General features: G+C 56.0%; 2 protein-coding genes, 1 long non-coding RNA gene and 1 other non-coding gene across 12 annotated transcripts in view; 2 read left to right on the top strand and 2 right to left on the bottom strand.

The window, feature by feature from the left end:
* EDF1 (endothelial differentiation related factor 1) lies at positions 1-4,169 on the bottom strand. Its single transcript, XM_019756734.2, has 6 exons — positions 4,143-4,169; positions 3,394-3,661; positions 1,827-1,878; positions 1,345-1,505; positions 925-1,018; positions 1-446 (listed from the first exon to the last, which is right to left on the bottom strand). Exons 2-6 carry the CDS (start codon positions 3,469-3,471, stop codon positions 385-387), a joined length of 447 nt encoding a protein of 148 aa, XP_019612293.2. The 5' UTR covers positions 3,472-3,661; positions 4,143-4,169; the 3' UTR covers positions 1-384.
* On the top strand, positions 3,883-10,099 carry LOC109460918 (uncharacterized). 3 transcript variants are annotated; one of them, XR_012496015.1, is made up of 3 exons: positions 3,912-7,829; positions 8,149-8,363; positions 9,454-10,099. It is a non-coding gene; the product is annotated as an uncharacterized LOC109460918 (long non-coding RNA). The 3 variants fall into 3 exon arrangements; XR_012496016.1 differs by having other exon boundaries at positions 8,149-8,326; XR_002139585.2 differs by lacking the exon at positions 8,149-8,363 and having other exon boundaries at positions 3,883-7,829.
* Positions 9,985-15,252, bottom strand: LOC109460892 (uncharacterized). The gene is made up of 2 exons (XR_012496017.1): positions 14,136-15,252; positions 9,985-11,971 (listed from the first exon to the last, which is right to left on the bottom strand). It is a non-coding gene; the product is annotated as an uncharacterized LOC109460892 (transcript).
* The window catches only part of TRAF2 (TNF receptor associated factor 2), a 21,259-nt gene continuing 8,250 nt past the window's right edge, over positions 14,963-27,971 (top strand). The window contains exons 1-6 of one of the 7 annotated variants that reach the window (XM_019756727.2): positions 15,021-15,104; positions 21,623-21,907; positions 22,027-22,245; positions 22,789-22,867; positions 23,112-23,210; positions 27,374-27,535. In XM_019756727.2, coding sequence (XP_019612286.2) covers positions 22,058-22,245; positions 22,789-22,867; positions 23,112-23,210; positions 27,374-27,535 — 528 coding nt within the window. In that variant the 5' untranslated portion in view covers positions 15,021-15,104; positions 21,623-21,907; positions 22,027-22,057. Of the gene's footprint in view, positions 15,105-19,788; positions 19,922-21,622; positions 21,908-22,026; positions 22,246-22,788; positions 22,868-23,111; positions 23,211-27,373; positions 27,536-27,971 lie in introns of those variants that run through there. The other 6 variants (XM_019756726.2, XM_019756725.2, XR_012496014.1 and 3 more) reach the window with 6 other exon arrangements.

Here is a 27,971-nt window from a genome sequence, read left to right on the forward strand (position 1 = left end):
GGAAGGGCAGCGAAGGTTTATTAGCTTCTCCAACAGCCGGACCAGAGGCGGAACCTTCTGCCATCGACCAGATCGGGCCTTGCACCCCGTACCCTCTCACTCCGCTCCCCCAGGAGCCACGCCCACAGCTAGGCTGACGCCCTGGGAGACGACGGCAGCATTCTGCACCCCAGTTTGAGGCGTGGGAGGAGGGAGGCAAAACAATCTGGAGAAGCAAACACTTTGCAAGGTTTTGTTTGACAGCAGGTTCGGGTAGAGGGGTTCCCAGGCAGGGCTGATGCCCAGTTTCCGCTTGGCCATGGAAGAGGCCGGCGCTGGCGCTGGTGGTCAAAGGGCCCCAGCCTGGCGAGGTCGGCCGGACGCACTGGTTTCGAGGCTGTGTCTTCATTTCGCCCTTGGTCCCTTCTCAATCGGCTTCCCAACGTCCTTCCCCCGAAGCTTGAGGCCTGAAAGAGTCACGGCCAACTGACCACTGCGGCGCCCACTCTGGAACTTCAAAGGACAGGGCAGCGCCACAGCGTCCCCAGCCATCGGCCAGAAGTACAGCGGGTGCCCACGTGACCCCACAGGAAGGAGAGAGGGGAGGGAGGGACGAGCACCGCTCCATCCCCGGCTGGGCTATCCGATGGACGAGAGCAGACGTCCCTTCCCAGCACCAGTGCTCTGGGAGTCCCACGTCCCAGGTTCTAGCGGACACCACAAAGGGGCATGTGGGAGCAGGACGTGACCAATGCCAGGGGAGAACTCGGGAGCCTTCTGTTCCCAGGCTTAGAGGAGGGGGTGGTGGGGGATATGCGAAGGGGAGAGGAAACTGTGGTCTTGGCCTTCCTGGGCCCCACCCGCACTAACCCCTCCCGAGGGCGGCCCTCGGGACTGGTCAGGCAGTGGCAGCCCAGACCCAACCAAGGCCTCAAAGACACTCACCGATGGCTCTCTCAATTTTGCCCAGAACCTGGTTATTAGGAATGGCCCGTCCACTCTCGTAGTCCGCAATGACCTGTGGCTTTTCGTTGATTTTCTAAAGAGAAGACGGGCTGCATGTGTGTCCGTTCAGTAAGGAAATACTGCGGAACTAGCACACAAACGGGTGACACACCGCAGAGCACAGCCTTCTGTGACAGCGAGGGACCAAGGGCTTTAGTAGAGAGCAACTCTGGGGTCTGCACACATTTGCAGCCACATCACACATGAGAGGAAGTTACACTGGCCTCTCATAGCTTCCCCAGAGGTCTTCAGGGGCCCTGGGCCAAGGGCAACCTGAAGCCCCTAAGTCAGCAGGTGGGCAGAGACTGGGCCATAGGCGCTTTCCCAATAGCCCCGGAGTGGGGGACCTGCCACACTCACCGTCGCCAAGTCCTTCTGCGTCAGTCCCTTGCTCTGCCGGCCCTGCTGGATCACCTTGCCCACCTCCAGGGTCACCCGGTCGTGGTGCAGCTCCTCAGTCTCCCGGTCCAGCTTGGCTGTGTTCTTGGTGATCGAATGCTGTTTGTTCTGGCCAGCAGCCCCTGGACCGGCAGGGGAGAGGGGGGACGAGAGCAGAGACAGGCTTTGCAACAAACCCCAAGGAAAGCCATTTCAGGACAGGAACCAGGCCCAACAAGCACCCTGCGTCCAGGTGACACGTGAAGTTCACAGACCCAAGAGCACAGAGTCCACACAACTGTCCCCCCGCGGCAGGAATAGGTAGCAAAGCCCTCCTGACCCATGACCACCGCAGCTACTCTGCTCAGGTCCTAGGCATTCCCCAGCCCAGGTGCCAGCACGCGTCTGCAGAGGTGAACCCTGCCAGCCCACCCCGATTTGTGAGTGAAAGCATGAGTACCTACATTTCTTGGAAGTCTCCACATCTTCTCCTCGTCTCTGAGCTGCTAAGATGGCCTAGAATATGAGAACATGGTTTATGATCAAAATCAGCTTTGGCAAGTGTCCGGCAAATACCAGCTGGGACTGCTGGGAGCCAGGCCGCGCTGACGCCTGGGGCTGCCTGAGCACGGCCGTCCGCTCAGTGTGTGCACAAGCCAGGCTCCTTCAAGGGCTCACACCAGGGCTGGGTTTAAAAGTGAAGCTCATTATGCAAAACCCTCAACGACCAAATATCCAGGCAAGTCTCAATCAGCTGCTGCTAAGGAGACAGGAATAGCTCACTTCTTTGCTGTTGAGAAAGACACGCCAACAGACTCCTCTGAGTTCACACTTGGATTGGATTTATTTCTCTACTAGACTCTACTGCAAAAGCAGGGAGGACCGGCCAGTGCCTTCCTCAGGGCATCTGGCTCCGGTAAAAGCGATGGCACACGGCACAGAGCCCCGCCAGGGGGAGCGACACCACTTGACCTATAGCTGTCCAACAGTGAAGCATTTCTTGGCGCTTTCCACACTTCAGAGAAGTGACTGTGGGTCACTAAGCATGATGCGTTCTAAGATTCTTTCTGGACGTGTTCACATGACTCCTAGCTTGTGGCTATTAAGTTTCCCGTGGAAAAAGAGAGTGAATTTGGTTTTGACCACGCAATGAGCCCAGGGCAGGCCACTGAATGCTGGTCACCAGGGCCGCAACCAGTCCTGGCCCAGACCCGCCACTGTGCAGCTAAGGCTCCTGAGGTAAAAACCCTCCAGGGGTGGTGACTGAAGCAGCCCTGCACCGCTTACGCTGGACTCACAGCTGAACCTGGACTGGCCAACCTGGGAACCTTCTGGCCCCAGTACTGCTTAGGGCTCGTCTACACTTGCAAGACCTGGAGGCAATGTCCACCAGTCTGCTGGGCCGTTAAGCCACCTCAGCCTGGGGCTAAAAACTCACTATGGCCTGCAATGTGCCTCGATGGGCTCCACTGGACTGAACAGACCGTCTGGGGGGAGGCCCCCACCCTGCCCCTGTCCCATCCCACCCCTGTCCCTGCCCCAAGGTCCTCCCACCCAACCTCCTCCCCGTCCACACCGAGAGGTCTAAGGCCTGGAGACCTTGCCCGAGCCTCGCCCTCAGGCCTGTTATCAGTCGTAGGAAAACCCCGACCCTTCTGCCCTCTTCGGGGCACAGGCCCTGTCCACACCCACGCCGCCCTCCTGGCTCCAGTCTCCCTACCGCCCTGCCCTGTCCCAGCCCTTGTCCTCGCCCCATACCCCCCACCCCCCGGACTACGTACCCTCCTCGGGACCTACCTCTTCGCTCGTCTTCATCCCAGCCCCCCTCCCCCACATCCGCGCCGGACCGTCCCAGACCGGCCATCTCCCGTGCCCCGTGCCCCGTGCCCCTCCCCGGCCCCACCCCAATCCTCCGGCCTTCCCTGCTCTAGTCCCCGGCTCGGCCCCTTGACCCACGGCCCCTGGCCCCGCGTCCGCCCCGCCTGGTCCAGCTGGCCGCTCCTGGGTCGGGGGGCCGGCGCGGAGCCTCACCTGCTTGGACTTGGCCTGTGCGGCCGTGGGGCCCTTCTTGCGCAGCACCGTCACCGTGTCCCAGTCGCTCTCGGCCATGGCGGGGCGGGCGAGTCCGACAATCCGTCCGGCGGCTCCGCGGCAGCTGCTCCAAACCCGGCGACGCTACGACGCCTCGTCGCTCGGCTGCTTCCGGCGCCGGCCGCGGCCCCGCCCCCGCCTCCCATTGGCCGGCGGACTGAAGGGCAGGCACTTCCCGCGGCTCGGGGCCAATCCGCGTCCGATTCGCCTGAGGAAACGCCAGGGCGGCGCGCGACGTGAGAGGTCGACGTCAGGGCGCGGAGGGGGCGCGGAGGGGGCGCGGAGGGGGCGCGGAGGGGGCGCGGAGGGGGCGCGGAGGGGGCGCGGAGGGGGCGCGGAGGGGGCGCGGAGGGGGCGCGGAGGGGGCGCGGAGGGGGCGCGGGCCGGGGCGAGAGACGAAGACCCTGGGCTGAGGGAGGGTGCGAGGGGTGGGGAAGAGACGAAGAGCGGCTGGGGAGGAAGAAGGGACGTTGTAAGGGAAAGGGAGACTGGGGGCCACAAGAGAAGAAGGGGTGCGGCGGCGGACCATGAGCGGGGGTAGAAGAGGCGGCGCGGGGAGAGGGGCTGCTTGAATAGTGGAGAGGAGGGCGTTGGGGGAAGGAGGAGATGCCGGGAGGGAGGATTGGGAGGGCAGGATCCCCGGAGCCCGACCCCAGCGGGTCTGCGCCCTGCACAGCCTCTCGGCAAACCTGTGAGAGGCCCCCTGGCTCTCGGTGGGCCCACCCAGCTGCCGGGTCGCACCTTTTGGGATAGGGATGGACCAACCCCAGCCTGGCCACGTGCTCAAAGGGGGTGCGGATATCCGTTCACAAATGGGTGCAAGGGAAATGTATCATAATCAATTTTTCTGTAGTTGAACTTAGTTTCTGTTTCATGCCTCTATTTTACCACCCTGCATGCAATTCGAAGTTCTGTTTTTCTGGAGTTGTGCTCACGTGATGCAGAAATGTTTGGGGTACATTTTGGGGTAGGGCTCTCTTTAAGAAAACTAAAATTAGGAAACCAAAATTAGAAATAGATCTTTGTATAACGTCTATTTTATATAATGTATACATATCGTATAATACTGTAATATTTTACAGTTAATTTACAATAACTATATAATGAGAACTCAAATTATAAATTTTAAAACCTGACAAATATCACAAACATCACAAAATTTAGAAAAATAACATTTGTATGGATTAACGGATACATCTCTTTAGTGCTTCTGCTTACATTTTGGCTGTGTTCTCTTTGAATGCCACATCATGACTTTGCAGAATTGTTTTGTGGAAAGAAGAGATGATTCAGACATTTCTCTAGTGTGTTTGATCTAATTGGTATCTGATTGTTAGTACTGACACTGGCTTGGGTAATACCTGGGGCTTCACATAGAAGTGCCCACTGTGTCATTCCTACAGGTGAGTGTTGCACAAATACAGGAATCCTGATCAGTGCAATCCCCAGCCAGTAGGAAAAAAGGCATATGGTGTATTAAATTGTATATGCTGTATTATGGGATACATTTCGTCAGAGGAGACAACTTTAGTTTTATCCAGGGAAGAAGAACCTTAGGATGTTGGATGATTGGAAGAATTTCGCACAGACTCACTTCTGGTTCATGCTATAGACTTTGTTTCTTCTTCACTTCCGAATACTTTCAGTGCTGGGCACTGTTCTAGTGGGTAGTTGTTGGCAACCATAGAGAACATACCGCCCCAGGACAGACCAGCCAGACTGAACTGCATGAAAATATCCCATAAACCCCAACTAAATGCATCCCATTTCAAGTCCCCTTTCGTGGTATTGACCTAAATATAGAAGCTATTTTACCAGCAAAAATAGGTTTATTGAGGAACAGCAAAGAATCGCAATTCAGGACGTGCAACCTATAGCAAAACCCCAGGCAAATCTGAAGAACAAAGGCCAAGTGTGGGGTTGGGAGGGGCTGTTACAAAGAATTTATTGGAAGAAAATGGAAATTGGAAGGGCAGTGGTTTTTCATTGGCTGGTTTGTGAGTCTCACTGGCTGAGCTGTACCCAGGCCAATAGAAAATCTTCCTGCTAGGGTAGTAACCTAGAAAACATCTGTTGGAGATACAGACAATGAGTGGTAGGGCAGGAGAGCTCTCCCTGCAAGCCCTCCCTACTCCCAATTTTAGTTGAGGTTTTCTTTATTTTTCACGATGGGGTCCGAAAAATGCTTGTAGTCACTCCAGTGGGCCCCAGGAAGAGGGTGACTAAGGAGGAGTCAGCCTACCAAGAGGCAGTGGTCTTAACTGATTGCAGTTAAACCATCCTACTCAGCAAATTTAACCAACACTTGGCTAAGTGAATCCACTTCAAGACCATCTTCCAGATCATGGCTGGCATCCCAGCAGAAGTTGCATCAACTCCGAGGTGTTGTATCTGCCCTGGTTAGGTCGGGCCTGGAGATGGGGCATGTAGATCTAGGTGTCCTCTGTCAGTGCAGGGGTCTGCTACGATAGTCACCATCCCACCTGACTTTTGGTCGAGAGTCCAGGCCTGATGCCACAAAGACTTCTACCCTTATTTTCGTGGCACCTGCTACCACCAGAGCACAGACGGAGCAGGTATCTGCACTACTGCCACTGCCCACCCATTCCCTCTCGGCTCACCTGTGCACACCCATTCCTGGCTCTGGGTGCTTCTACTTTACTCAGGGCCAGGGGACAGTAGTCTTTATGATGAAGCTGCAGCAGGTGGCACGGAGAGCCCATTTGGGAGGCCACGTTAGCAGTTCTTGTCTCTCCAGAGCTGCCACACTGCCATTTCAATAATCCTCTTCTGCATTTTTTAAGATAAGCAGTTTACCAGTGTCATCCATTTATCTTCATACATAGAGAAAATACAATTCCAAAGCCTTCTGGGAAACAAAAACCCCAGATATTTCTATGTTTTTAAAATAAGGATATTAATTTGAATATTGCATACCTAAGGACAAATAGCATTAAAAGTTATCAATTAAAAACTAGTAAATGTGAGAGTTTGAATACCTCGTGAAGGAGGGGTTACTCATTTAAGGACCATTCATGATGGCAGTGGCAGACAGATTCTAAGGTGGTCCCATGACCCCGCCTCCTGGTAGTCCAGACTTTGTGTAATCCTTTCCCCTTATACCCCCAACACTTTTTTATTGTAGTAAAATACACTCAACATAAAAACCGCCATCTTATCTATTTGTAAGTGTACTGTTCAGTGATATTAAATACATGAATAATGTTGTGAAACCATCACCATCATCCATCTTCATAACTCTTCATTTTGTAAAGCTGAATATCTGCCCCTTGTAATAACTCCCATTTTCCCCTCCCCCCAGTCCTTGGTGACCGCCATTGCACTTTCTGTCATTATGATTTTAGCTATTGTACGTCCCTCATATAAGTGGAATCCTATAGTATTTGTCTTTTTGTGACTGGCTTCTTTCACTTAGCATAGTGTCCTCAAGATTCATTCATGTAGCATGTGTCACAATTTCTTTCCATTGCATGTACATAACCACTTTTCGACTATTTAGTGGACACTGGGGTTGCTTCCATGTTTACCTATTGTGATGCTGCTATGAACATGGTGTACACATATCTCTTCAAGACCCTGCTTTCAATTATTTTGGGTGTATACTTAGAAGTGGAATTGCTAGATCATATTGTAATTTTTAATTTTTGAGTAACCACCATACTTTTGAAAGATATAAATATTCCATTGTCTCCTGACTTCCATTGTTTCCTATGAGAAGTGAGCTGTTCTTCATATCCATTTTATCCTTGTCCCTTGCATGTAATGTGACCTGTTCTCTGGCTGCCTTCAAGATTTTCTCTTGTTTTTTGTGGTTTCCTAGTATGTGCCCAAGTGTACTTTTCTTTGTATTTGCCCTGCTTGAGCTTGCTGAGCTTCTTTATATTAATGATTTTCATTAAATTGCGAACGTTCTTATCGGTATTTAAATATTTGTTTTCCTGTCCCATTCTCTTTCTTTTCTTCTTCTGGGACTCCAATTAGTGTATATAATTCTGCTTCTTATGTCTCACAGTTCTTTTTTTTTCTTTTCAGTCCTTATTCTCTCTGTTCTTCAGGTTGGATAATCTCTAGGGTTCTAGCTTCAGGATCACTCATTCTATTTTCTGCCATCACCAATATGCTATGAAGGCCAAACAGTTTTCATTTCAGATACTGTATCCGGGCTCTGTCTCCATTATAGAAAACATCACAGGAGGTGACATCTAGGCTCCGTCTCCAGTGTAGAAGTTGTCACAGGTCTGACACCTTCAGACAGACACCTTCTGAGAAGGAGCCTTTTTAGGATTCGGGGAGGAGTGACCTTCTGAGATTTGCCTTTGGGGAAGAACTTGCTGGCCACAGTGTGGAAGACACAGGTGCGTACGTGGGGCCAAGGCATGGACAGGGGAAGCGCTGCCGGGGATTTGGATTGGCCGGGGTGGGAGGAGTGGACGGGGCTGAACACCCTGTGGAAGCCAATAGCGTCAGGTTGGATCAACAGACCAGCTACTTGTAACTGATTTTTAATGTAAAAGTTATTGGTTCCATCCTTCCTCAGTATTTTGATGAATGTTATATAAGTATTGGTTGCAGCAGACCCACATAATGTGCTAGGATTGTATTTCCTTTCCCACGTAAGTGATTCCCTGTGTTGACAATCATCTCTAACTTTTTTGTTTACTCACATGTCTATAGGTCCCTCGCTTAATTCAGCCCAGACTGGGCACAGCCCTCCCTGTGTTTCCAGGGCCTCATCCTCTGCAGCCCGCTCTCCACAGCCTTCTTGGGTGGCTGGCTCCCGACCCAAGACACAGGGCAGGCAAGAGCTGCCTTCAGTGCTGACTTCGCCTCTCTCCTCAGTCCTGCAGCCAATGTCAGCCTCTTCTTGGCTTCCTTCCTTCCTCACGGTGGTGGGCACCCTCCATTAGCTTTCTGAACAAAAGTGCATGGGAGGCATATTTTTTGAGATACAGTTTGAAATATCTTTATCCAATCCTCAGGCTGATTGATAGTTTGAGCAAGTAATTGTAGGTTGGAATATGTTTTCTCTTAGAATTTCAAAGGCATGCTCCATTGTCTTCTAGTTTCCATATTACCGTTAGTAGTCCCACGTCTGTCTGGTGGTCTGTCCTTTATACACGGTCTGTTTTGTGTGCCCTCGCCCTCCCCTCCTTTGCAAGTTTTTAGGATCTTCTGTTTATCCTTTATCTGCAACTTCATGATGATGGACTTGGTGTGCCTTTCCCCGCATCATTTGCTCAGCACTGTAGTCCCTCTAAAGTTGGAAAAGAGTGCCCCTCAGTTAGGGCTATTTTCTTGTGCTATTTCTTTGATAACTTCTTTTCCTTCATTGTTTGTTTTCACTTCCTGGAATTCCTATTACTAAGATTTCAGAATCTCTCACTGAGACGACTGTTCTTATCTTTTCTATTTTTAAACTACTTTTTTTTCCCTCTTCTACTTTTGGGAGATTCCCTCAATGTATAACCCTTTTACTGACTTTTGTCTTGAATTTCATTTCACATTTGTAATGTCTAAGTGCTCCCTGTTATAGCCTATAAGTTCCTTTTACAGCACTGAATTCTGTGGCATCCTGCGTCACAAATACTTCTCTCTTCTTTTGAGGTTACTAATGTCAGTTCTTTTCGTGTTTTCTTCTGGTTCCTGCACCATTCCTCCCTGCTGCTTTCATCAGTTTGGGTCTGTCTTTTCCTCTAATATCTGATGATGGCCCGTGGCTGCCTGTCACATTGCAGAGGGAGCCCCTCGGGAGCAGCTGGGAAACAAAGTGTATAGCTTTTTCCCTTCCCACAGAGGATACAATGTGTATTAAAGGATCAGGTCTAGAGCCTGCTGTACTTCACATGGGCCAACAAAAGGTATTTCTAGGAGGGGTACTTTATTACTGACATTATTTAGGATTGCTAGCACATGGAAGTAATAGAAACCAAATGAACTTTTGGTTAATTTTGTTACTACAATCCACGCTTTGGGTTGCAGAATGTGAAGTCATGGGAGGCGAGCGGCACCACGATTGCACCACAGCTGGCTGCCTGGGCTACAGGGAGGGGCTGAACACAGCAGGACTGGCTGGGAGTATGTGTAAAGACAGCGGGTCAGCCAGATCGTGCTCTTTGGGACCCTCAGAAGAAACGGCTCTGTCCCTGCTTGATTGCCCTGAAGAGGAGCTCACCCTGGAAAATCCTGCCATGCACACAGGCTCGCACTAGGATCCGCTTCGACCAAACATGGGTAGAATCAGTTTCTAGAATGTAGTGTGAAACGGCATTTTTATGACTCTGTACCACACGTAGCCTATGTTTAACTTTCTTCCTAACTATGTGTATCTGTGGCTTGAAGTGAAAGAAAGTTACCAAAATTAAGGTTGATAAAAAGTGTCCTTTGGTCAACTGTGAGTGAAAATAGATGGACAAATATGGCTGGACTGTCTACTGAACATGACAAGAAGAAAAAGATCGATTATGGCAAAATTGTTGCCAAATTTGCAGACATTAAGATGCAAAAACAAACTGGACTATAATGTTATTATTCATTACTGAGAAAAACCGACATGTTAGTGTAAGTATTTCTCTGGTTTTGGAAACAAATACGTGAATAGTGAATGTAATGAGGTCTTGGTCCACCACTTCGCCCTCTTCTGTTTGTTGAAGGGTTTTCTTTTTCCAGCGGCAGGATTGTGTAGGTGAAGTTCACCTTTTCTCTGCTTTTTCTTTTCCGGCCATTGTTGCCGCCATTGCTGGACAGATCTTGGTCCTGTGGAGAAGGAGGGTCTAAAGGATCCACCGGGGCCTCAGTGAGGACACAAGACCAGTGTGCAGTAGAAGGGAGGTGTGGGCTGTCGGCCCGGGAGGGTGGGCGGGGGAGGAGGGCCACCCGCTTCTCCAGTGCACTGGGGAGCGACTCCCCCCCACACCAGCCAGCCGCAGAAGACAGGTGCAGGGCGTCAGCAGGTGGCCAGAGCAGGGCAGGCGGCCAGCGAGAGAGTGGGGACGGGCATGGTCTGGGGAAGCAAGGAAGGACGGTGGACAGGCGGCAGCACCAGGGTCAGAGGTCCCAGGTGGGCTGAAGAGCGCTGGGGGTCCCGGAGCAGCAGAGCTGAACCCGGTGGGGAGCACTGCGGAGGGCGGCAGCGCCCGCTGCGGCAGTGTGCAGGGGAGACCCTCACAGGGCACCTGGAGCCTCCCGAACTCAGGTGATCTCACTTGCTGGGTCCGCGTGTGAGCAGGGCTTGCGGATTCCACGCACCGCGGTGGGAGGAGCGAGGTGCCTGCGCCGGAGGTCAGGGCCGGGTTCGCGGACAGTTCAGGCTGCGGCCGGTAGATGACGCGCGCGGACCCGCCACTGCGCCGGGCTCCAAAGGCAGCCCCTGGAACCTGAACTCTGCCCAGCCATTCGTGTCCACTCAGCCTTTCTCCGTCCAGCGAGAATGAGGCAAGAATTGACCCCAATGAGTCCGAAGGGGCCGCTACCCTCCAGGGACTCACATCTGGGGTAGAACAGGCACATAAACCGATTCTAGTCACGTGGGGCGAGTGGGGGGGACCCACTCAACACAGGGCCAGGAAGAGACTCCGTCCGGAGATGCCAAGACCCGCACAGGGCCCAGGCCTGCACAGCGTCAGGGGGAGAGAGGGGACTGTTAAGTGAGGGCCTGGCTGGTGCAAAGGCCCTGGGCACAGGCAGCCCTGCTGCAGGGCTGGGGGGTCCCGCCAGGACAACCTGGTCACTTTCAGTTCTGCCTGCGAGGTTGTCGCCTGGCCTTTGGCTCTGAGGGTGGGGTGACATTTGTGTTCTGAGGTTGTGTGAAAGGAGGTGGATGTTAAACTGCATAGGGAATCTCTGCAGAGCTTGACTCTGGGTGGGGGAATTTGGGGTGATCTCTGCTTTCTTCTTGGTACTTTTCTGTGTTTTCCAGAGCTTCCAAAGTGACCTTCTGTTGCTTCAAACACAAACGTGTTTTGAATCGGTATTATCCTCAGGTGGTTTTAAAAAGTGTGAGATGGTGAACAGTGAACATGTCCCCCTCCACCTTTATCACTCTGTCTCTTTTCCCCGTCGACAGAGAATGCAAAGCATGAGGACCTGTTCTTTCCCAGTTCTGCTCTGCACACGTGGCAAGGCTCTGCCGTGCTTCCTTCACGGTGGGCTCTCCCTGGGCTGACGCTTCTGATGGGGGCTTCACGCCCTCCTTCCTGCAGCTCTGGGAGCGGCATCCTGGTCCCTGAGCTCTGGTGCTATTAGCGGTGGGGGGGCTCCCTACCTGGTGTCTTTCTCTTTTCCCTGGGGTTGCCCTGGGGGAGGGGCCACATTGGCTGTATACTTTGGGGGGGAAGAGGCGCAGAGGGGGAGCCCCTCTTGGCTGGCGCTAGGTCAGGGGAATTCTCACACAGTGCTGGGGGCACTGGCCTTTCTGGAAACGTGTCCCTCAGATGAGGGCAGAGTGAGAGCGAAACCGGCTTCATTCAGAAGCTGCAGCCCAGGGTTGACCTTCAAGTATCTGAAAAATGAAAAGAGAGGAAGGGGTGAGCTCTGAGAAGTGGTGAGGTGGTCCCACCTCGGGAGGTCGTGGGGAAAGCACTTGGCATATGAGGGACGTCACACATCCAGGTCCCAAGCAGAGGCCCAGGTCAGCCTTCCTGCCTCCTGCCCTGTGGGCAAGGCTGGCATGTGTCCTCCCAAAGGCCTGAGTGGGTACAGGACGTGAGGGGAGGGCCTTAGGAGGGCAATACCTGTGGGGTCAGAGGTACCATTAACATTCAGAAATGTCCTCGGGGCACAGATGCCAACATGAGAAAGGAAAACAAAGGGGATGGGGTGGGCTGTCCGAGGCTGGGGGCATGGGCTGAGCTGCTTGCCTTCTGGAGCCTTTGGCCAGAGTGGCAGCAAACCCCCATCCCATAGTCTGCAGGCCCAGCTGACAGAGCCCCTCCTGCTTGCCGCGCCTGTGACCAGTGGGCGTCCACATGGCATCGGCCCATCTGCAGTCAGGCCCACGCCTCTGTCTGGGGGCACTGAGGCACAGGACAGCGGCTGGGTCCCGGCCTGAACCCTGCGTGTCCTTTGCTGCTCCTGACACCCCAGCCCTGGCCCTGTCCCAGATCTGCTTGGGGCTGTCCCCGGTGATTCCTGGCCCCTCCCCACTGTGGCTTCCTCCTCCGGCTGAGTTTTGCTTTCTTTTTGACAGGAAGGAACTTGAGTGGGAATCCCCTGAGCTGCTAGAGTGAGTCACTCCTTTCCAGCCTGCCAGAACAGAGGTGTTACCCCTTCTGATCTGGCAGTCAGTGGTGGGTCAGCCACTTCCTGGTCAGCGTCATGCCACTGAGGCTCCTTTTCCCTTTATTCTCAATCCTGCACACCTTGCAGGCCAATTGTCAGGGTCAAAAAACACACACAAAACAAACAAACAAAAACCCCAAACAATGTGTGCATGAAAATCCTGTAAAAGCAGCAATGTTTAAAGTAAATGAAAGCAGGCTGGCCCGCTGGCTCAGGCAGTTGGAGCTCTGTGCTCCTAACTCCAAAGGCTGCCGGTTCGATTCCCACATGGGCCAGTGGGCTCTCAACCACAAGGTTGCCGGTTCAACTCCTCGAGTCCCGCAAGGGATGGTGGGCTCTGTCTCCTGCAACTAAGATTGAACATGGCAACTTGAGCTGAGCTGCCGCTGAGTTCCCAGATGGCTCAGTTGGTTGGAGCGCATCCTCTCAACCACAAGGTTGCCAGTTCGACTCCCCCAAGGTGTGATGGGCTGCGCCCCCTGCAACTGGCAACTGGCAACAGCGGCTGGACCTGGAGCTGAGCTGCGTCTTCCACAAAGACTGAAAGGACAACAACTTGAAGCTGAACAGCACCCTCCTCAGCTAAGATTGAAAGGATAACAACTTGACTTGAAAAAAGTCCTGGTAGTACACACTGTTCCCCAATAAAGTCCTGTTCCCCTTCCCCAATAAAATCTTTAAAATAAATAAATAAATAAATAAATAAATAAATAAATAAATAAATAAATAAAAATAAAGTAAATGAAAGCATTTCCATGCTAGAAGCACTGTCAGGTACTTCAGGGTTGGCTCAGTGGCATCCACAGGCGGCTGGCTGCTTTCCCAGGAGGCAAGCCCTGAGTCACCAAATCTCTGGACATGGGGCAGGGCTGAGGTAGCTCCTCGCCACAGCTTCGGCAGCGTCCCCACCCTGGGCGAGGGCTGACACTGCCCGACTTTACTCTCAAGGAAGCGGGGTGCACTGCTGCAGCCAAACCTCCTTTTTGCAACAGGAACCATTTTCTGCAGTGTTGCTATTGGGTTCACAGCCCCTGGGACACCTGAGAGCTCGATTGACCATGGGGCTGGGGTGAAAGCTCACTGAACTGGGGAGGTGCCAATTCAGGCTTAAATTCCTGGAGCTTCTATCAGAGGCAGGGGGGCCTTGCTGTTGTCTCCCAGGGATGCGGTGTTTTGGATCAGGGAGTTCAGACTCCAAACCAAGTAATGATTGATGCAGCAATGACTCGAGCACGTCTGATGCCATGTGAACCATTCAAATGAGGTCACTTCAAAGCCTGCCTGTTTTTCGGTTATTATGTCCTCAAGCAGTTCCCATTGCTTCAGATTACCCGCTGGAGTGGACGTGCCAGCTGTGCTGCATGACCTGGGGTACGGAATCTTACCTCTCTGAGTCTCTGTTTCCTTTTCTGCAAAATGAGAGCAGTCCCCCTCTCCAGACGCTGGTATGAGACGACACGCTGTTTGTCAGATATTTAGCAAAGCCCGTGTTCGATGACAGATAATCCATTTTGTCCCGACTCTTCCCTTGGCAGATAAAAACACAGACTGGCCTCAGGTCACGCACTTAGGGGCAGCGAAGGGGCCAACATTCCGCCGTCCCAGTGCTGCCCCTTTTTTTCTGGCCAAGACTACAGCCTTGTTTCTAGATGTTTCCATTTCCGTATTTCAGTCCGTGTGTCTGGAGGCCATAGGTTGTGCGTTTTTCGTTTTGTTTGGTGGTAAAATTCACATAACACAAAGGTCACCATTTAAACCATACAATTCAGTGTCATGTACACTCGTAATGTCGGCCCACCACCAGCACTACCTACTTCTAGAACACTACCCGGAAAGGAGACCTCATCGCCTTAGTGCTCGTAATGAGTGGGTCTTTTCGTGCTTTTTCTTGTAAATGTAACCCACGGTGGGGCCCAGCTCTGAGCCAGGCGCTGGAGTGGGGAAGGTGCTGCCACGGTACCGTCGGCCCGGGCCTGACCCTTCGTGGACACCTGCCAGGTTCTCGGGAGGGCTTTGCTGCATGAGTCCGGTCCTCTGGCGGCGCACGGAACTTTGCACACAGGAGGCTGCCTGGCGGAAACCCAGCAGGCTCCAGTCGGAGAAACCCGGGAGGTGACAAGAGTACGCAGCCCAAAGCGACTCCCTGCTCCCGATGATAAGCTCCCGATGATAGGCTCTCGTGTCAGTCCGTCAGCAGGGCGGGCCCAAGGCGGAGAGAAGGCTGGCCAATCGGGGCCCCCGCGCGCTCTCGGTAGGCGCTGGTGTCAGCCGGTCAGGCGCGCTTGGGGGCGGGTCCGAGTTGGCGGCGGCATCGGCCGGGCGGGCGCGCAGTTCCGGACGCGCGGCGACCGTTGGTGAGTCGGACCTCGGGGTTCCGCGTCGGCGTCTCGGTCTCTCCGGGTCGGGTCGGGATTCCGGCGCCGGGTCCGGGCTAGGCGCGCGGCGTCCGCAGGAAGGGCCGCCGCCGCCCCGCGAGCCTGAGGGGATTTCTCGGGGCGGGGGAGCCGGAAACTGAAAGTCAGAGCGGGGCTGGTGCAGGAAAGTTCGCGAACGCCCGCGGGCGCCCCGCCAGGGGTCTGCGGCCCGGGGTCATGACCCGGGGTCCACAACGCAGGGTCATGACCTGTGGGTCACTGCTCGGGGCCCACAACGCGGGGTTACGGCGCGGGGGTCACGATGCAGGGTTACGACCTGGGGTCTCGGCCTGGGGTCCTGGCACCCCCCACCCCCTTCCCCAGCCTAGCTGCCCGGAGCTTCGGTTGCTGCCTGTGGGCGTCTCACCCCTTCCTTCCCTGAGTCCCGCGGTGGGCTCACCTGTCCCTGCCTAGTCTCCTCTTGCCCACAGCGGGGCTTTCCGACTTGCTTCGGGTTTGAGCAAGCTCCCCCGAACTTCAGGACGGCGTTGTGCGATCCGACCTCTGGGACGGCCTTTTCTCACTGCTGCCCTCTGCAGCCTGTCCCGCAGGCCCCAGTGCCCCCTCCCCGCGCCTCCCTCCTCACCCACCTGCCCCCTGACTCCTTCCTCTGTCCCTCCACTGCCCCCCGCGGCGCCCCTGTTCCCAGCCCCCCATTCCCTCGTTCCTGGAAGAGCTTCTCCGTCAGTTGAGTTAATATGAGGGTACCTGCCAGCGTACCTCAGGTCAGCCTTCAGCCCCGCCCCTTTCACACCGGGAAGCCTGTGATGGAGGCTGGGATATCCGCCTTTGGCCTGTATGAGTCTGGTGCGTGTCCCAGGATGAAACTGAGGCCAGAGGTAGGTGGTGAGGACATGGAAATTGGCTGGGACACCCAGGGGCCTTCCTGCGCTGGGATCCAGAGTGGAGGCAGCTGCCGGGAGGGATGGAGCCTGGAGTGGCTGAGAGGCTGTCTGGACACGGTGGGTCTTCATTGACCGAGACAGTGGAGAGCCCAGGACAGCTGCACGTGTGAGAGCAGACACTCCAGCCTGGCTGAGTCCCGCAGACGGGCGTGTGCGGGACCTGACTCTCAGCCCTCAGCAGAGGCACACGGGGGCCACATATCACCTGCAAGGACTGTGGTGTTTATGAGTCAGTTACTGGTTTCAGGTGGAGGTTCCAGCCAACCCAAAATTGTTGCTCGAGTTTTTTGTTTGTTTGTTTGTTTTTACTTAAACAGCTTTATTGCATATAGCTTACGTACCACAAAACCTACTCTTGCTTGAATTTCTTTTTAAAGATTTTATTGGGGAAGGAGAACAGGACCCTATTGGGGAACAGTGTGCACTTCCAGGACTCCCCTCCAAGTCAAGTTGTTGTCCTTTCAGTCTTAGTTGTGGAGGGCGCAGCTCAGCTCCAGATTCAGCCGCCATTGCCAGTTGCAGGTTGCAGGGGGCGCAGCCCACCATCCCTTGCAGGAGTCAAGGAATCGAACTGGTAACCTTGTGGTTGAGAGGACGCACTCCAACCAAGCGAGCCATCCGGGATCTCATTGGCAGCTCAGCTCAGCTCAAGGTGCTCAGCTCAAGGTGCTGTGTTCAATCCTAGCCGCAGGGGGCGGAGACCATCATCTTGTGCGGGACTCGAGAAATCAAACCGGCAACCTTGTCAAGGCTGAGAGCCCACTGGCCCATGTGGGAATTGAACCGGCAGCCCTCAGAGTTAGGAGCACGGAGCTCTAACCACCTGAGCCACCCGGCCAGTCCCCACTTGCTTGAATTTCAAGTGAACAAAATCCTCGCAATTGCTTTTCTGAAAGCCTTTCCTAGCAGCAGGAGCTGTTTTCAGCAGTGGTGTGTCATACGTAGGAGCAGCTGCCCTTCCTGCCTCCAGCCCCCGCCCACCCTCCCTCTCCCCCACCTCAGTCCCCTCACTCATAGGACAAAGCTCCCAGAGGCATGCGCTCTGACACGGGCCTTTTGCCTGGGACAGCCCTGCAGGCTCCTGACAACGTTCTTCCTGTGTCCCCCTGTGTCCCCGACCTCTGCCACCTGAGGCTGTATTGTGCCGTGTGGCTCTGGCCTGTGGACTGCATCGGTAGTGAGGCACCAGTCTCCCCAGCGGCACAGGGGGCCATGGCGGGAGCCCGGAAGCGTCCCTGCGGGGCCATGGCTAGACTGAAGGCCATATGCTGCTGCAAGGATTTGGGGGGGGGGGGGTTTCAGCCAGGGGTTCTCTCTCAAAGACTTTCTAAACTTACTGGGGGAATAAACCCGAACATCTTTCCTCTGGGGACCTGAAGGAACAGGTTGTTTCAACAACAGTTGTAATGTGGGGATGAGAGTGTAGGATTTCCAGTGGCCATTTGTTGCTGGATAAAGCGGGTTCTCCAGGAAGAAAAAGGCCTTTCACCCTGTGTTTTGAGAGTCAGGTTTGGGCCCCCTCTCTGTCAATGAGGTGAGGTGGCAAATGCCAGCCTGCCCCCCCCACCACCAGTGGTTGGTGGGTGCACTGATCCAGTGTGGCCTGGCAGGCGGTTTCCACACAGGACACCAAGAGCATGCGCAGGAAATGGCAGAAAGGTCCAGCGAGGAAAAATCCAGAAAAAATGACCCACAGGCCCCACAGATCATGCAAGAGTGGGTGCACCTTCTGTCTGTCTTGAGTCCAGGACTGCTTGATACCCCGTCCTTCCTGTGCACTGGACCATGTGGCCACAGAGAGGGCCCATCACTGTCCCAGCACGGTGCCCCGCCACCACCTCCCCCACCCGGAGGGGCTGAGCCTGGGTGAGGCAGAGGCAGGCTCAGCAGAAGGGTCCTGGGGTCTGAGCTGAGCTGATCCCAGCTGTGCCCTGAGCGGGGGCAGGGTCCAGACCAGGTCCTCTGTGGGGCCCAGCAGCGGTGGAGATGGTATTTAGAGCAGGTGGCTTGGTGGCCTGGTTGTGATTTAGGGAATACACAGCAGGGGTGGGGTAGGAGGAGAAGAGGAGGGAACTCGGGTAGAAGGAATTGCTTGTGTGGGTTTCAGGAGCGAGGTGCCCTGCTTTGGAGTGGGGTGGGTCACGGCGAGGCCAGTGGTCAGTGTGGAGGAAGGGCTGGGTTAAGGGGTGTCGGAGTGAGTGTGCAGAGCTGGGAGCAGAGAGGGTGCTCATGCACCCCTGCACAAGCCTGGGCCCCATCTCCCCCCACCCCAGTCCCTTCCTCCTGGCTTCTATGTGCTAGAGGGCACAGGTCCGCAATACCACGGAGAGCAGAGGGCTGTGCCATCGCAGGAGGGAGGCCTGGCACAGATTGGTTTCAAGGAGGCTTGTCAGGGACGGCATCGCTGAGCATCAGATGGCCTCGACTGGCGGGCTGGGGCCACCAGCAGCCAGGTGCTCCAATACCTGATTTGACGTCAGTTTGGGCAGCACTGGATTGTTGTAACGACACCTGACGCCGTCAACCTACACTCACACAGCCATTTCAGGGAAACACACACAAGTCACAGCCAGATGGAAGAGATGACAGGGCAAGGGGTGGGGAGGGGGCACAGCTTCCATGTCCTTTCAGCGCGCCACCTTCTGCGCCTCATGATGTGTTCACCAACCCGGAAACCCCTTGAACCCCATCGTTAGGTGTTCTTGTGGGGGTTCCATCATGAATCCATGATTGATCAAATTGTTGGCCATTGGTGGTTAAGTCAGTTGGCAGCCTCTCTCCCCCTCTGGGTATGGGAGTGGGTGGTGGCAGTGAAAGGGGCTTATGAGTGATAAAGGGTGCTCCTCTGTCCCCATTACTCAGAAAATCCCAGGGGTTTGGGGAGCTCTGTGCGGAGACCAAATATCTAATGACTATTGCACCCTCAAAGTAATTGCTGTCCTATGTCCATCACCAAATGCACTGAGCTGTCCCACCTCCATCACCACAGCGCACTGAGCTGTCCCACCTCCATCACCACAGTGCACTGAGCTGTCCCACCTCCATCACCACAGCGCACTGAGCTGCCCCACCTCCATCGCCACAGCGCACTGAGCTGTCCCGCCTCCATCGCCACAGCGCACTGAGCTGTCCCGCCTCCATCGCCACAGCGCACTGAGCTGTCCCACCTCCATCGCCACAGCGCACTGAGCTGTCCCTGACATGATAGACTGGAATTATCCCATAACACTGCTTTGTATCTGGCAGAAATGCCCTTCTAGAAAAGCATAAGTCTGCCATGCGAAGTTCACTTACGTGTGGAGTGTGTTTGAGGAATGAAATATGAAGTCGGATGGCTCATTTGCACACTCACAAAGTCATTGCAAATAGATAGTTTGTAGTTCTTGTTTTTAACCACTTTACCTGAGAGAGGCAGGGTTTGGAAAACAAACCGAAGCTTGAAAGGACCAGGCGGGCATTTTGGTTCCTGACACCTGACCCCTTGTGGTCACTACTGTAAAGACAGAGGCCGCTCTCAGCTGTGTCTGTGCAGCTGTCCGCAGTGGGCAGCTGGGGCTCCCCGCGCTCTGTGTGATTTCAGACGCGGCCAGAGATGTGGAAATTTTCTTCCAAGCTTTGGACAAGCACAGGAGGCGCAGGATTGAGCATGTTGCTGGCTCTCAGAGGGGGAGATTGTGACGCAACACTTTCATGCGTTTCTCATTCCAGTTCTTAAAAGTGAAAATGTACTTATAAGTGAGACTGGAGCGATGTGGAAGGCTCGCAGCACTGAGAACCCCCATGGGCCTGGCCCGTCTGACCTGTGGCTGGGGCCCTGCTGTTGGGTGAGCTTAGATCCCTGCCTTCCTGCATGTAAGTAAGGTAGTCGTGACCGCTAAGAGGCAGTATTTATGAGGACGCTGAGGAGAGGACAGACAGATGTCGAGACCTGGCTGTGTGTTGGGGCCTCTTCCCTTTCCTTTCAGTCAAAAAGGACAGTGTTTTTGTGTCTGATAGAAGTCATAGTCAGTGGGTTAATAAAATAGGTTCAGTCTGCCACAGAGGTGTGGCTGGGTGCCAGGGCCAGGCCCGCTGTGCTCAGGTGGGTGCTGGCTCGAAAGAACAGAGCCTGTGTGTCAGACGCTGCAGGAAGCTATCAGCGACATTTTGCAAAAAGAGTATTGCACGGACTCTTGTGTGGCGGCCTTCATTCTGTATTTTACCTTTTGCCCGTATAAAACAGGACCGCCATCAGAGTCTTTACATTTCATATTGTAATGGAGTAAACTTACGGTAGAGTTTTGACCTAAAAAGTGTGACCTTTTTTAGTGATATGAAAAAGTTCCTCTGTCGAATGTAGTTTAGAGCAGTGATTTTAAACCACGAATGGTTCTTGGAATCAGTTTGGTAGTGTGACCAGAAAAAAGAAGTAAAATAGAAAATGTGGGGTGCCTGTCACACAGGAGTGTGCTCTTGTGGGCCTTTTTCTAGTTCTGTGTGTTTGGGGGGGCAGGTGACCACAGGGCCTGGGAAAATCTGGCTGCAGGGTCCTCCCGCCTCGGTGCCCTGGCCAGTGGGCACTATTAGTGTGTCTGTAGGTCTCCCAACTTGTGGTTTAGAGCTTCTGCCAAATGGTTTTAATGAAGGGACCCTCTAGTGCTTACACACCTGTGCCACAAGGGCTTGAAAGCATGAGATGGCCCAGCTGTTGGATGGGTGGGTGGGTCATCCAGGGCCCCAGGCGCCCCGTGTGTGGAGAGCACACGGACCTGTGAGCGAGCAAGAGACAGGTGTGCCCTTGAGCTGACCTTGGGCACAGCGTCCCCTCCCTCCGCCAGGTGACTGGAGGAGTAAATGCAGGGCATGAAAACAGAGGGGGCTGTGGCGTGCCGTCCGCGTGTGAGGCCCCGTCACTTACAAATGCAAACACGTTCACTGAAAGTGGCTTTGCCCGGATGACACACTGTCTGTCACCCTTTCCTGCGGTGTCAGCCTAAGAATGTCATCGCTGCCTTGCGCAGACCCCTCTCTCCTCCTGGAAAGGGGTGTCATTTCATAGCTTCCTGGTTTGAAAGTCGGTGTGACCCCCCCCCCCCTGCACAAGACCCAGGGGGGGTGTCTTCAGGGCACACAGGAAGGAAACCCTCACTGGGAGGGTTTTGCAAAGGGGCTGGTGGCCCTCCTGGCCTCAGGCTTCCTGGGGAGACAGTGCCTTGGGTTCAGGGGCTTTGGGCACTGCCCCTTTTCAAGGGCTCATAGGAACGATTTGTTTGGGGTTTTTGAGACTGTGGATGTTGAACAGTGGGTTTCATGCAAGGTCTCTGAATGCTGTGCCTCCCACCCCCATCACCCGTCCTGATTGCCTTGCCTTGGGGACCTTGCCATAGCCTAGCGCACGGCAGAGTGTGGCTCTGAAGTGAGAGGACACTCACGATGGTGGGCGGGGAGCAGAGTGGCTGCACCAAGCTGATATGGGAGAGGCCGCTGGCTGGTGCGGCCCTGTCCTGGGCACAGCCAGATGTGTAAGACTTACGGCAAAAGCCGTCCACCCTCCTGAAAATACACTTGTTGTAGGACCCTGAGGAGAGACCGAGCCCTGCAGGGTACTGCTATCAGCGGGAAGGCGGCATCCACTGTGTGCTGGCCACAGGTCCCATGCAGCACGCTGGCCTGGGAGTGGAGGCCTGCACTGGGTGACCTTGAGGACAGCCTGCTGGTCCAGGGGCTGCAGGATAGGCGTGCACCAGCCGTGGCTCGGGCAGGTCACACTGTGGCCCAGCCTTGATTTCCATGTTCGGACGAGGATCGTGTCTGGGCTCCCAGAGCGCTAAAGCCCAGCTCGCAGATTCTGGACCACGGGTCCGTTTGATGCCCCAGCCCCTCACCGCCAGGCAGGGGGGCCGTTTTCCCTGGAGGATTATATTCGAGTTGGGGTACCACTTGGGCTCTGCCCTGATGCAGCCTGTGTTCTTCTTTAGGGCGTGGTGGCTTGCGGGGCACGCAGCTCTCATGGCTGCAGCTAGCGTGACCCCTCCTGGCTCCCTAGACGTGCTCCAGCCCGGCTTCTCAAAGAGCCTCCTGGGGACTAAGCTGGAGGACAAGTACCTGTGCTCAGCCTGTAGGAACGTCCTGCGCAGGCCCTTCCAGGCGCAGTGTGGCCACCGCTACTGCTCCTTCTGTCTCAGCAGCATCCTGAGGTATGTTGGGCAGGGCGGCCCGGGCGGGCTGGCCAGAGAGGTGGCTCCCGGTCTCCACGGTGGGCGCGGTTCACTGCCCATGGGACTGGGAAGTTAATAACCCGGAGAGACACGCGCTGTTTGGGTGTAGGGGGTGAAATAAACCTGTTGATTATGAAAGGTGATTTCTGCTGCGTGTCCTGCTTTTTAAGGTGGGCACTGGACACTGCCGGCGCACACTGGTGGTGTTGGGGGGGCCACCCTAGGACGCAGGCACCTGCCTGGGTGGCTGGGCGGGAGGGGAGATGCGCCTGCCCCTTGTTCTGGGGCGTGTGTCTCTGGGTGGCCAGCGCCTCGTCACGATGGGGGTAATTGATCGTCAGAGGAGTGAACCATCTGACCTGTTTTAAATGCTTTCACATCACAGCACTGATGTGTGCTTGTTGCTGACTTGGGATGGGTTTGAAGGTGCCTAGTGGTGTGTGGAGTGGCGTGGGCCAAGCAGTCACGCCCACTTATTCTTGGCACCTGGTTTCAGGAGGGACCCCCTTCTCTCCCCACCAGCTCCGGGCCTCAGAACTGTGCTGCCTGTGTGCACGAGGGCATATACGAAGAAGGCATTTCTATTTTAGAGAGCAGCTCCGTAAGTGGAAAATCTACACTAAAAATGTCACAATAAACAGAAAACATTTTCGCATTTCCTTTAACAACACCGATGGCGGATGAAACTTCAGCAGCTAGAAATGCCCCCTGCTGCTGCGGTGCCGTCTGGAATTTGCCCCAGTCGCAGGCAGAGAGCCGCTGTCCGGGAAGGTGCCGTGTGGGGTGTGTGGGCCGGCGGGCCACTGGGAGGGGCTTACCCACAGGGACGCTCGCTCTCTCCCCAGGCTTTCCCGGACAATGCAGCCCGCAGGGAGGTGGAGAGCCTGCCGGCCGTCTGCCCCAGCGAGGGCTGCACCTGGAAGGGGACCCTTAAAGAGTACGAGGTAGGGCCTCCTGTGCGGCACAGCCTCCCCGGAGTACAATCCCTCCCCACCTGCTGGTGTTGGCGTGTCTGACGCCTGCAAAGAGGGCGGCTGCTGCTTATGACCCGTCCACTTAGACACTCAACTGCGCAGAGCCCAGACCCGCACCATGGAGCCTGGGCGGCATGGGCTAGGGGGGCACTTCCCTTTCTGTGCCTCAGTTTCCTGGTCTGTCAAATGGGCTGCAGTCCCCTGCTATTGACGGTGGCGGTGCAGCAGCAGTGTGCCAGCCCAACTGTCCCCGCGGCGTGTCCCTGTTCATGCAGGAAATCAGCTTTCTCACTTGGTAGGACATTTCTGTCGTGTCTTCAGACACGGGCTTTCACATTTTGAATTGACGTTGGGAATTGCGGATGTCATCTGTGCATTCGTCCTGTGGTCACAGAAAGGCGTCTGGCTCGTAATGGGCAGTGGCCGTGTGCGCATCTGCTCCGTGGCCTGTCTGTGCCTGGCCAGGCTGGCTTGCGTCCCAGCTTTGACATGTCGGGGTTTCTGCGTGATGGCATCTGGCTGCTGGCCCTGCCGCGTGGAGGCTGAGAGGCGCTGGAGCTCATGCGGTTGATTATCTGGCCATCGCCTCTTCTTAACCAATGAGTGCCTTTTAGAAACTGGCATCTCAATGGTTACATGTACCCAGAGGTTCACAGTGGCCTAGTGTCCACCAGCTGATGAAGGGACAAACAAGACATGCTGTGTTCAGACCGTGAGCCCTAAAAAGGTCATAAAATAGAAGGGAGTTCTGACACAGGCTGCAGCATAGATGGCTACTGAGGACACTGCTCGGTGAGATGACGCAGTCCCAGAAGGACAAACCCTGCAGGACCCACTTCTGTGAGTGCCCCAGAGGAGTCAGATTCAGGGACAGGAAGTGGAGTGGTGGTGGACACGGCTGTGGGTGGGGGTTGTGGTCAGTGGCACAGTGACAGATTGGGCTGTCAGCATGGTGAGGCCTTGGTGCCATCCACTGCTGCCCAGTTGGCGAGGCTGCAGGGGCTATTTGTGTGGAACCCTGGCTCTCCCACAGCCAGACGAGCACCCATCCAGGCTCCCCAGGCCACAGGAGCCCTCTGCCGTGGGGTGGGCACCGGGCTGGGGCTGAGCTGCAACAGCAGGGGACAGCGAGGGGATGGGGGTGCCGGGCCTAGTGGGATCCTGGGTTCCTGGCGGGCTTCTCCCTTCCTGCTCGCCGCTCCATGTGCTGAGCTGCCCTCACTCTCTGGGCCGACTTGACTGCATGGTCTTCAGGCCGCCGTGTTCTACAGGAACAGCTGGGCTGCGTCTGGGGAGGGGCCTCTGTGGAGCAGATGGGGGCGGGGGTGCTGCAAGTGGAGCAACTATGGCACCCTCTGTGCCCTTCCTGGGAGCAAGAGACCCCTGCCTCTGTGCACAGAGACCACCGAGCTGCACCTGCAAAAGTGGTGACGCTGCTGCCCGCTCAGCAGGAGGGGCCTGCAGCTGTTACTGCCCGGCTGTCCAGAGAGCGGGCCTCGGGTCAGGGAGGGCAGGCCCTGCGGGGGACCAGTTGCCTTTGCAGGGGACCAGGAGCCCCTGGGAACAGGAGGACCGACCCTCCCTTCTGATTCTTTGGGTTTTCTGCCGCCTCCAGGCCGGTGGTGTGGGTCGTGGCTTCGTGGGCCTCTGGCTGAGGGCAGGAACTGCAGCCAGCCCTGGGTTGTCGCCCGCCCACCCGGCTGGAAAGTCCCTGGCTGCCCCGGAGCTCGGAAAGTCCCTGCGAGCTGGGCTGGTCATGTGAGAGGGTGGGCGGGCGGCCGCTGCTCAGGGACACTTGCTGGCTGGGAAGGCCACTGGCCTGGGCACACAGGTGCCACCACATTTGTTGCAGCAGGAGCCCCGCTTCTCTCTGAGCCAGCACGTGTGCCCTCGGGCCCCTCAGAACTGGGGTGGCCTCGGGAAATGCTTGCACTGCGGCTGAGTTTGGAAAGTGTGGCACGAAGGGGAAAATGGTGTTTAGCTTCTGAGCATGTTCTGCCTTTGCAGTGATGGTTACTGTTCTCTAAGAACTCAGTGATTTAAGGTCCAGCAAGTAAGAGAGGTTTGTGGAGCCTCCTCACTGCCCATCCTGGTGCTGAACTACAGGACTCCCAGCTTCTCTGGAAGGGAGGGGGTTGTGGGTGGCTCCCAGAGAAGGGGCCGCGCGAGGATACGCGCGGCAGGAGAAGCCAGCAGAGGCGGCGTGCCCGGCCTCCCACCGCTGGCTTGAACATTTAGTTTGAATTCTGGTTGAATGAACATTGATTTCTCTGAAGCGGCGCTTATCTCTGAAGGTGTCTCAGGAGTGAGGAGCGGGCAGAGCTGTGTGGCCTGTGCGCGTGGCCTGTGGGGCTGGCGCGGTCCTGGTGGCTGTGTGCCTGGGCCTGTGTCCTTTCAGCTGCCCACGTGCCCCTGAGGGTGTTACCTGGCTGAGAGCACACCCCGCAGTGGCTCCGAGCCCTAACTGTGATGTGCGATGTTTTTGCGAGGCCCCTCTGGCTCAGGAGGTTGATTGATTGCTCCGCGCTCGGCATGGCTCAGCCTGGGGCCTGCATGGTGGCAGCGGGCACGGTGGGGATGGCAGCCCGTGCCCTGTGCTGCGGCAGCATCAGGGCCATCCTGTCCTGCCTACATCCAGCGCCCGTCAGGCTGCCACGGGGTCCCCAGGGAGGCTGGATCGGAGGCAGTGCTTGGTCTGTGTGTGTCCAGGAGGCGAGTGCTGTGGGGTCCTGTGAGGAGGCGTGGGTGCCACCGGGCGCCATGTCTGAAGTGCCAGAGGATGCCCCATGTGCCGCGTCTCGAGTTCACCTGTCACTCTGTCTCTCCCAAATAATGATCTTCGGCCCCAGCAGCCAAGCCGTCACCAGGCTGGGTGCGCATCCTGGAAACTGGGGGGCTGTGCAGACACAGGCATCGGGCTCTCCTGCCTCTCCAGGGAGGCCCTGAGCTGCCCAGCCCGAATCTTTGTGGGGTGCTTACCCCATGGTGAAGGGCCGCCTGCTCTGGCCTCTCCGGAACTTCCTGTCCCGGGGCCTCCCCCTCCCCCAGCAGGCACCCTTTCTCTGCATCGTCCCTGTCAGCACACAAAACAAGCTCTAGTGTGTTCTGAAACCTCCCATCATGCTCGGTGACAGAAGCCAGACACCAAAGGACAAGTCCTATTGGATCCCCACTCCTTAGAGGTCCTTAGGGGAGTGAGACTCACAGAGACAGAAGTTAGAACACGGGTGCAGGTGGGTGTGAGTGTGTAAAGGGGACAGAGTGTCAGTTTGGGGAGACGAGAAAGTCCTGGAGATGATGGAGGAGGTGGCCGCACGACAGGGTGACTGTGCCTAAGGCCACTGAGCTGGCACCGCAACGTGGCTGCGATGGTCAGTGTTACGTGTGTTTTGCCACAATAATAAGAGTAATGAAACCCGTAGCAAACAGATCTGCAGCTCCCGGTCCCTGCACCTGCCACTTCTCTGGCCCCTGCACAGCAGACTTCCCGAGAGTTGCCTGCAGTTTGGCTGCTCAGCGCGTGGCTCCCGCAGGGCTATTGAGGGACCAGGACTGACCTGTCCTTCCTGTTGCCTGGAAAGCAGGCCCTGTCACCCTGCACCTGCTGAGAGCTCCGGGAGGGTGGGGCTCGCCGGCCGCTCCTGGCGTGGGTGTGGGCATGAGTGCCGCCTCCCAAGTGCCTCCTCTGCGTCTCGCTCTGGCCGCCGTGGCCCATTTTCCTCGCAGCACATCGGCTTTGCTCATTCGTCTGCTTTGTGTCCTGGCCTCTGGCACCCAGCCAGCTTTGTCCCTCTGTCACCAGGCCTTGGCTCTGCGGGGGCCCACCCTCTGCTCCTGCCTTTCTGCACCCTGTCCCGTCCTGCCTGTCCCCTCACTGGCTGGTGGTCCTGTGGTCCCTGGACGTCACTCGCAGCAGTCCCCTCGGTGTCCCATGGCTCAGATGCAGGGACGGACATTCTGGGGGTCATGGCATGGCTGGGGTCCTGCCAGCTGGAATTAGTCCTAACCTCCGACCCTCGCTGGCACCGTGGGGTCGATACGGGTCCAGTGGTCCAGCACCGAAACCGAAGCAGAGTCTCAGCTGCGTGGCTGCCCGCAGAGTTCTGCTGACACTTTGCTCCCTTTGTTGCCAGAGCTGCCATGAGGGACACTGCCCATTCATGCTGACCGAGTGCCCGGCGTGTAAAGGCCTGGTCCGCCTCGGTGACAAAGACCACCACGCGGAGTACGAGTGCCCGGAGAGGAGCCTCCGCTGCAGGCACTGCAGGGCTCCCTGCTGCTGGGCCGACATGAAGGTGAGGCTGGGGGCTCGCAGGGCCTGGGCATTGGTGCCGCCTGGCCTGGCCCTTCTCTTGGGGCCAGCATGGTGCCTTTGCTGCTTGTCGCAGCGCCTCAGCCCTTCCTGGGCAGCCACGTGGCGGGAGGTTCCCAGTGGGAAGTGGTCGGGTGTGAAGGCGTTTCCCTTGCAGGGCAAGTGAGGCACGTCACCTCCCTCGTGGTGTCAGTGTCACCACATGCCAGGCTGCGTCGGCCTCCCAGACTGTTAGAGACAAGTCCCAGATTTCGTGTTGTTTCATCTAAAAATTCTTCCAAATGTGTGTGTAAAAGGCAGGGGCACTGTACGTGTCACCCCCACATCTAAATGCCGCTCCTTGTCGTTCTGTGCCTCTAACGTGCCTGTCGGGTACATTTGTTGGCATCAGGACCCAGTCGGTCCAGCCTGCATTTCAT

Source organism: Rhinolophus sinicus, linkage group LG04 (assembly GCF_036562045.2).
Source record: "Rhinolophus sinicus isolate RSC01 linkage group LG04, ASM3656204v1, whole genome shotgun sequence".
NCBI lineage: Eukaryota > Metazoa > Chordata > Mammalia > Chiroptera > Rhinolophidae > Rhinolophus > Rhinolophus sinicus.

Coding starts and splice junctions, on each gene's coding strand:
- EDF1 (XM_019756734.2), bottom strand. CDS start 3,471: ATGGCCGAGAGCGACTGGGACACGGTGACGGTGCTGCGCAAGAAGGGC. Junction 1,506..1,826: donor TGTGGAGACTTCCAAGAAAT/GTAGGTACTCAT, acceptor CTGCCGGTCCAG/GGGCTGCTGGCCAGAACAAA. Junction 1,019..1,344: donor CGCAGAAGGACTTGGCGACG/GTGAGTGTGGCA, acceptor TCTTCTCTTTAG/AAAATCAACGAAAAGCCACA.